The 10,000-nt window shown below is 43.0% G+C and overlaps 1 protein-coding gene across 1 annotated transcript in view; it reads right to left on the bottom strand.

Moving 5' to 3' along the window:
• LOC123502292 (coronin-7-like) overlaps positions 1–7,272 on the bottom strand; it is an 11,078-nt gene extending 3,806 nt beyond the window's left edge. Inside the window, exons 1-2 of the mRNA XM_045251525.1 lie at positions 7,029–7,272; positions 5,193–5,248 (exon numbers count right to left, since the gene is read on the bottom strand). Coding sequence (XP_045107460.1) covers positions 5,193–5,248; positions 7,029–7,202 — 230 coding nt within the window. The 5' untranslated portion in view covers positions 7,203–7,272. The remainder of the gene's footprint in view (positions 1–5,192; positions 5,249–7,028) is intronic.
• Positions 7,273–10,000: the final 2,728 nt, after the last annotated feature.

Here is a 10,000-nt window from a genome sequence, read left to right as displayed (position 1 = left end):
AGCTGGGCCTGCATTCCTTCCTTGAAGCAGACAGCCACTCCACCTCCTGTTCGCTCCTGTCGGTCCCTCTCTCTCTCTCTCTCTCTCTCTCTCTCTCTCTCTCTCTCTCTCTCTCTCTCTCTCTCTCTCTCTCTCTCTCTCTCTCTCTCTCTCTCTCTCTCTCTCTCTCTCTCTCTCTCTCTCTCTCTCTCTCTCTCTCTCTCTCTCTCTCTCTCTCTCTCTCTCTCTCTCTCTCTCTCTCTCTCTCTCTCTCTCTCTCTCTCTCTCTCTCTCTCTCTCTCTCTCTCTCTCTCTCTCTCTCTCTCTCTCTCTCTCTCTCTCTCTCTCTCTCTCTCTCTCTCTCTCTCTCTCTCTCTCTCTCTCTCTCTCTCTCTCTCTCTCTCTCTTTCTCTTCTCTCTCTCTCTTTCTCTCAAACACTCTCTCAAGCACACACACAAACTCTCTCTCTCTCACACTCAAACACTCAAAACACAGCCAAGCACACTCAAACACTCAAAACACAGCCAAGCACACTCAAAACACACCAAAACACAGCCAAGCACTCATAACACGTCAAAACACAGCCAAACACATCCAAAACACACCAAACACTCACTCAAAACACAGCCAAACACACTCAAAACACAGCCAAACACACTCAAAACACAGCCAAGCACACTCAAAATACATTAAAACACACTCACACATTCAAAACACACTCAAAACACAACCAAGCGCACTCAAACATATCCAAAACACACTCAAAACACAGCCAAACACTCAAAACACAGCCAAGCACACTCAAAACACACCAGAACACTCAAAACACACTCAAAACACACTCAAACACATCCAAAACACTTAAACACTCAAAAAACACAGCCAAACACTCAAAACAAAGCCAAACACTCAAAACGCACTCAAAACACACTCAAAACACATCCAAAACACACTAAAACACACTCACACATCCAAAACACACTCAAAACACAGCCAAGCACACTCAAAACACATCCAAAACACTCAAAACACACTCAAAACACAACCAAGCACTCTCAAAACACACACAAACACATCCAAACACTCAAAAACTCAAAACACAGCCAAACACACCAAAAAACACTCAAAACACACTCAAAACACATCCAAACACATCCAAAACCCACTCAAAACACACCCAAACACACTCAAACACATCCCAAACACAGCAGGGTTGAGAGGAGAGGACTTTGAAGCATCCAATTTACCAAGTATATATTTCCAAACACACCCAAACACTCAAACCACAACCAAGCACTCTCAAAACACACAAACACATCCAAAACACACTCACACATCCAAAACACACGAAAACACTCAAAACACAGCCAAACACATCCAAAACACTCAAAACACATCCAAAACACACCAAAACACAGCCAAACACACTCAAACACAAGACTGGGGTGAAGAGAACAGTAGAAGGACTGAGAGAGGACAGACGGATAGACGGACACTGTACCTGAAGCTGTTAAAGGCTATTCACTCAAACACAGCCAAGCACACTCAAAACACACACTCAAGCACACTCACACATCCAAAACACACTCAAAACACAGCCAAGTGCACTCAAACATATCCAAAACACACTCAAAACACAGCAAAACACTCAAAACACACCAAAACACTCAAAACACACTCATAACACCTCAAAACACACTCAAAACACAGCCAAGCACACTCAAAACACAGCCAAGTGCACTCAAACATATCCAAAACACACTCAAAACACAGCCAAACACTTAAAACACAGCCAAGCACACTCAAAATACACTCAAACACACACACACATCCAAAACACACTCAAACACAGCCAAACACACTCAAAACACAGCCAAACACACTCAAAATAGTCAAGCACTCAAAACACACTCAAACCACAGCGAAACACATCCAAAACACACCAAACACACTCAAAACACCTCAAACACACTCAAACACAGCCAAGCACACTCAAAACACACTCAAAACACATCCAAAACACACCAAAACACACCCAAAACACACCAAAACATTCAAAACCCACACCAAAACCCACTCAAAACACACCAACACACACTCAAAACACACCCAAACACTCAAAACACACTCAAAACACTCAAAACACAGCCATGCACTCTCAAAACACACCCAAACACTCAAAACACACTCAAAACACTCAAAACACAGCCATTCACACTCAAAACACTCAAAACACAGCCATTCACTCTCAAAACACACACAAACACATCCAAACACTCTCAAAACACACAAACACATCCAAAACACACTCACACATCCAAAACACACGAAAACACTCAAACACACCAAACACACTCAAACACACCAAACACACCCAAACACAATCAAACACACCAAAACACACACAAAACACACCAAAACACATTCAAAACACACCAAAACACCTCAAAACACACCAAAACACACTCAAAACACACCAAAAACACTCAAAACACACCAAAACACAGCCAAACACTCAAAACACAGCCAAACACTCAAAACACAGCCAAAACACACAAAACACACTCAAAACACACCCAAACACACTCAAACACATCCCAAACACAGCAGGGTTGAGAGGAGAGGACTTTGAAGCATCCAATTTACCAAGTATATATTTCCAAACACACCCAAACACTCAAAACACAACCAAGCACTCTCAAAACACACAAACACATCCAAAACACACTCACACATCCAAAACACACGAAAACACTCAAAACACAGCCAAACACATCCAAAACACTCAAAACACATCCAAAACACACCAAAACACAGCCAAACACACTCAAACACAAGACTGGGGTGAAGAGAACAGTAGAAGGACTGAGAGAGGACAGACGGATAGACGGACACTGTACCTGAAGCTGTTAAAGGCTATTCACTCAAACACAGCCAAGCACACTCAAAACACACTCAAACACACTCACACATCCAAAACACACTCAAAACACAGCCAAGCACACTCACACATCCAAAACACACTCAAAACACAGCCAAGCGCACTCAAACATATCCAAAACACACTCAAAACACACCAAAACACTCACACACCCAAAACACACTCAAAACACAGCCAAGCACACTCAAAATACACTCAAACACACACACACATCCAAAACACACTCAAAACACAGCCAAGCGCACTCAAAACACAACCAAGCGCACTCAAACATCCAAAACACACTCAAAACACAGCCAAACGCACTAAAAATAGTCAAGCACTCAAAACACACTCAAAACACTCAAAACACACTCACACATCCAAAACACTCAAAACACAGCCAAGCACACTCAAAATACACTCAAACACACACACACATCCAAAACACATTCAAAACACAGCCAAATATACTGAAAACACTCAAAACACACTCAAAACACACCAAAACACTCAAAACACAGCCAAACACACTCAAAACACAGCAAACCACACTCAAAACACACCAAAACACACCAAAACACTCAAAACACACTCAAAACACAGCCAAGCACACTCAAAACACACCAAAACACACCAAAACACAAAATACACTCACAACATCTCAAAACATAGCCAAACACACTCAAAACACATCCAAAACACTCAAAACACAGCCAAACACACCCAAAACACACTCAAAACACTCAAAACACACCAAAACACAGCCAAGCACACTCAAAACACACCAAAACACTCAAAACACACTCAAAACACACCAAAACACAGCCAAACACACTCAAAACACACCAAAACACACCAAAACACACCAAAACACTCAAAATACACTCACAACACTCACATATAGCCAAACACACTCAAAACACATCCAAAACACTCAAAACACATCCAAAACACTCAAAACACACTCAAAACACACCAAAACACACTCAAAACACACCAAAACACTCAAAATACACTCACAACACACCAAAACACACTCAAAACACACCAAAACACTCAAAATACACTCACAACACCTCACAACATAGCCAAACACACTCAAAACACATCCAAAACACTGAAGCATCCACTGACCTCCCCATCAATATGTACAGAGAATTTGTCCCAGAACTTGTCACATCCCTTCGCTCTATCATCAACGCCTCCCTTTCTCAACATTCCTGCCCCGATGACTGGAAGACATCTTACGTCACTCAAAACACAGCCAAGCACACTCAAAGCACTCAAAACACACTCAAAGCATACTCAAAACACTCAAAACAGTCAAGCACACTCAAAGCATACTCAAAACACATTCAAAACACAGCCAAGCACACTCAAAACACAGCCAAGCACACTCAAAGCACACTCAAAACAGCCAAAACACACCAAAACACTCAAAACACACAAAAACACACCAAAACACACTCAAACACAGCCAAGCACACTCAAAACACACCAAAAGACTCAAAACACAGCCAAACACACTCAAAACACACCCAAAACACTCAAAACACAGCCAAGCACACTCAAAGCACTCAAAACACTCAAACACACTCAAAACACATCCAAAACACTCAAAGCATACTCAAAACACTCAAAACACAGGCAAGCACACTCAAAACACAGCCAAGCACACTCAAAGCGTATTCAAAACACTCAAAACACAGCCAAAACACACTCAAAACACTCAAAACACAGCCAAGCACACTCAAAACACAGCCAAGCACACTCAAAGCATATTCAGAACACTCAAAACACACTCAAACACACCAAAACACTCAAAACACAGCCAAACACACTCAAAACACTCAAAATACACTCACAACACCTCAAAACATAGCCAAACACACTCAAAACACATCCAAAACACTCGTCAATGCCTCCCTTTCTCAACATTCCTGCCCTTTACGTCAATCCTCTCCCCAAAATATTTAATCGACAGTCACTGAATGAGCTAAGGCCAGTCTCGCCATCACCCCTATACCCAGCCTTGTCTGTGAAGATTTTGTGTTCGACTAGGCCTATAACGAAATTTGTAACTATTGACACACAACAATTTGGCAATATTAAATCTACACACCAAACACACTCAAAACACACCAAAACACTCAATATACACTCACAACACCTCAAAACATAGCCAAACACACTCAAAACACATCCAAAACACTCAAAACACACTAAAACACACTAAAACACACTCAAAACACACTCATAACACTTCAGACGGATAGACGGACGCTGTACCTGAAGCTGTTAAAGGCTGTTGACACCCACATAAGACCTTTGTAAGCTGGACAACACTGCAGGATTGAGAGGAGTGATGTTCGACTGGGCCTATAACGAAATTTGTAACTCTATTGACACAACAATTTGGTAATATTAAATCCACCTCCACATCTCACTACCTTGTCAGCTTCCTGTCCACAGCCACAGCCACAGCCACGCAACACTTCTCTAGCTATTGCTTTTGTGTGGACTTGAGAAAGGCCTTTGATGTTGTTGATCACGCTGTTGTGATAAATAAATAAAGCCATCACTCTGGGTCTCTCTCCCTACCTGATAGCGTGGCTGGCAGACTTACTCACGGGAAGCGTCAGGCTGTTCGTTATCAGGGCTCTGTCTCTCTCCAACAGCTCACATGCGGGGTCCACTGTGCTTCCTCATCCTTATCAACGATGCTTACGTCCACACACACACCCCCCACCGCTGGAAGTATGTGGACGACTGCACCGTGGGCGTACCCGTCAACAGCACCGACCCAGACTCCTCAGCACTGCAGTCCACTCTTAACCAACTACAGACGTGGACGGAGGACAACAAAATGACCATCAACCACACCAAGACCGTGGTGATGCACATTTGTACCTCCACAGCAGCAGTCCTCCTCCCCAGCTATCTGTGGGCCCTCACTCCCCCAGGTGGTCCGCAGCACCAAGCTTCTAGGTGTCATGGAAGCAGCATGGAAGCTCATGTACGCCGCCCCAGCGTGGTCCTCCTCCCTGAACCTCACACAACGACAACAGCTGGAGAGGGTTCAGAGGAGGGCGTTCAGGGTCATCCTTGGGCCTGCCTACAGGTCTTACGAGGACGCCCTGACCTGCCTGAGTCTGCCCACTAGACACCAGGAAGCCTTGGAAAAATTTGGGGAAGGACTGCTGCGTCATCCACGTCTCCGCCACCTGCTACCCCCAGACGTGCCCCCCCCTGCTCGCGCCACCCCAGAATCGCGTGGCGCCCTTAAGAGCACCGCGCACTGACCGGTACCGACTTAGCGCGGTGCCCACTATTGTGCGAGCCTTAAATATATAAGTAAATTAATAAGTGAATTCTTAATGTCACCCCCCCTGTACATTTTCAGTGTAATTTTTGTTACATTGCCAAATTAATAAACCGTATATTATTATTATTATTATTATTACACACAGCCAAAACACACACAAACACAGCCAAACACACTCAAAACACAGCCAAACACTCAAAACACAGCTAAACACTGCCAAGCACACTCAAAACACAGCCAAACACACTCAAAACACAGCCAAATACACTCAAAATACAGCCAAATACTCAAAACACACTCAAAACACAGCCAAACACTCAAAACACTCAAAACACACTTAAAACACAGCCAAACACTCAAAACACACTTAAAACACAGCCAAACACTCAAAACACAGCCAAGCACACTCAAACAACAAAACACTCAAAACACAGCCAAACACTCAAAACACACTCAAAACACAGCCAAACATTCAAAACACACTCAAACACACCAAAACACACTCAAACACAACCAAAACACAGCCAAACACTCAAAACACACCAAAACACTCAAAACACAGCCAAACACTCAAAACACACTCAAACACAGCCAAACACACTCAAAACACAGCCAAACACACTCAAATACAGCCAAACACTCAAAACACACTAAAAACACACCAAAACACACTCAAACACAGCCAAACACAACCAAACACAGTCAAACACATCAAAACATACCAAGCCTCTTTCAAAACCCCCTTAAAACACCCCAAAACGCACTCAAAAGCACTTGAAATGCACTCAAGGCACACTCACCTTCCAAACAGGCATGGGACGTTTGGTTGGGTCCAGGGACACCTTTGGGACAGGAGTGGTACACCCGTTGAGCCACTGGTCCGTAGTATAGGGGGCATGTGGCCCGGCAGTCTCAGGGTACAAGTCACTGTGGTATTCTCGATAACTCTGCAAAATAGTTTTAATTAATGTCATTTTTTTGTAACTTCTAGTTGTGGTGGAGAGTTGTGGTTTGGTGGAGGTGTGGGGGAAAGGTGGAGGTACATGTGTGGGTGGAGGTAAGTGGAGGTAACTTGTGGAGGGAGATATGGAGGAAAGAAAAAGGAGATATTTTGAGGGTATGTTAAGACAGTTTGGCATGTAGCAGTAGCAGTAGCAGTAGTAGTAGTAGTAGTAGTAGTAGTAGTAGTAGTAGTAGAAGAAGAGAGAGAGAGAGAGAGAGAGAGAGAGAGAGAGAGAGAGAGAGAGAGAGAGAGAGAGAGAGAGAGAGAGCAAACAAATCTTAACAGAAAACAAGAACAACAACAACAAAACCACAACTTCCTTTACTCCTATATCCAGGGCAGAACACGGAGACACAGGCTTGCCCGACTTTAGTGAACAGCGGCGGGCAGTCAGCGTGGTGCAAGGTGTGGGTAATCTGCGCCGTGAATTGACCGCCCACAGCCTCCGCCACGTCCACCTCATTCTGCCTGTCGTCACCTGGGAACGAAGCGGGTAATCAATAATGGACACTTGTTATAAGGGCCCACTCACACTGAGCTAGCCTGTTGATGGCCTCAAAACATACTGAAAAATCCTTGTATAGGCCTAATTCATTCTTACACACACCCACGACAAACCACACATACCAAAACCCGCTTAAAAAACTCAGTAACATCCTAAAACACACTAAGAAAACACAGAACATGTTAAAATACCTCCAAACTCACTAGAAACACCCAATATTTACTGAAATATCCCCCACACACACCCAAAAGACCACTAACACCCCCCCACCACTTATAACACTCATAACAAACACAAACCCCACTCAGAACACCAACCAACCCCTCAAAGTTTTCCCAAACCACACTCAAAACATGCTAATACTTACACACACCTCAATCAACTCTCTTAACCCTTCGTTGGTCACGTGGGGTGTTTGGACACCCCACTTATTTTTTTCTCTAAATAATTTTTATGCAATTTTTTTTTTCTCCATCTCCTTCCAGGTACTTTCCTGAATCATTGAGAGTGTAGCATACCAGTCGTGGCGCAGTTGTGGCGTAATTGCCCTAGGAGGAACAACGCATTTTTGCCTTCTGCCTTCTGAAATGCTTGTAGCCTTTAGGGCAAAGCTCCTTTAGGCAATATATCCCCAGTAAACCTGCAAAATATGGAATCAAAATCCATTCAATGTGTGATGCCAAGACGTTCTATGTGTGTAACATGGAGATATATGCAGGATTACAGCCAGAGGGGCCATACAAAGCTGACAAAGGGTATAACTCAGCATATGCCGTGGTCAAAAGACTTACATCTCCCATCTCTGGGTCTGCTAGAAATATCACGTTTGATAACTGGTATACCAGCTACCCACTAGTAGACTCCTAGTCCGTGACCATAACCTTACTGCTGTGGGAACCCTAAGGAAGAACAAAAGAGAGATTCCCAAAGAGTTTCTGGATATAAAGAAAAGACCTACATGTGACAGCCTGTTTGGATTTGGAGATCAGCTTACATTAGTCTCATATATACCCAGGAAAAAGAGCACAAAGAAAATGTTGTACTCATTAGCAGCATGCACAGGATAAGAAGATTGACGAAGCTACTGGTGAGGACAAGAAACCTGAAATCATAACTTTCTATAATTCAACCAAAGGGGAGTAGTGGTGGATATGATGATGGATAAGTATAGTGTCTCCAGAAACAGCCGACGTCGGCCTCTAACTGTGTTCTTTGCTCTCCTGAACATCTCCTGTGTAAATACGTATGTCCTGTATGTGCACAACCCTCAGAATAAACTGAAGCGTCGCAAATTCATCAAGCAAGCAAGCCTTGTGTTGTTACAGGACACTCTGAAGAGAAGACGCCAGAACATGCGCCTGTCAAAGAGTCTCAGAGAGGGTATTTCAAAAATGTTACCGGAAACTGCAGTTGCAACACCCTCAACAAGCTCACAGCCCTCACAAACCAAGGCAAAAAGATGTGAGTTTTGTCCTAGCTCAAAGGACCGAAAGGTGAAATCAACATGTAGCACCTGCAAGAAAAATGTATGCAGTGATCACAGCAAGATGTGTGTGACCTGCACCGAGTGCGAGAATGCAGACAATGGTAGTGAATCTGAGTGAACAGTAGACATTGGTGGTGAATCTTAGTGAACAGTATTTTCTTTTTCTATTTTGAATGATGGGGCAAAAGGAAAACTTGCCTGTAACTAGTGTCCACTCCTGAAAAACAGAATACAGATATTTTGTTTCTTTATTAGGATATTCGTTTTGAACTATTGGTGAAAAAAAATAAACGGTAATGATTCTGTTTTGCACTCGCATATCTAGCATATATAGTGGCTTATATCTATATATCTTATTCCACACATATAAAAATATTCATATTTGTTTGTAAATATACCTGTAACCAGTGAACAAGGTGTTTGATTAACCCTATCATGTCTTTTGTATGGTTAATTACTTGGGGTGTGCGAACACCCCACGTGACTAACCATGTTTGATCACCCCACGTGCCCAACGCAGGGTTAAAATACGTAAAATATACCTAAAAGATCTAACATATACTGATAACAAACGAAATGAACCCCAGGGCATACTTATAACACTCCAAACAGCTTGCAACACTAATGAACAAGCTTAAAATACCCCAAATCTATCCCAAAACCAACAGTATGCATTATAAACAACGTTAGGATTAAAAGGGACACTTACCTAAATATTACACCTTGGCTTCTTCTCCTATTCCACCTTTATTTCTCATTTTTCTTCATCCTTCTCCAT

This window comes from Portunus trituberculatus, chromosome 11 (genome assembly GCF_017591435.1).
Source record: "Portunus trituberculatus isolate SZX2019 chromosome 11, ASM1759143v1, whole genome shotgun sequence".
Classification (NCBI taxonomy): Eukaryota; Metazoa; Arthropoda; class Malacostraca; order Decapoda; family Portunidae; genus Portunus; species Portunus trituberculatus.
The sequence above is the reverse complement of the archived record's forward strand: the minus strand, read 5'-3'. Positions and strand labels throughout refer to the sequence as shown.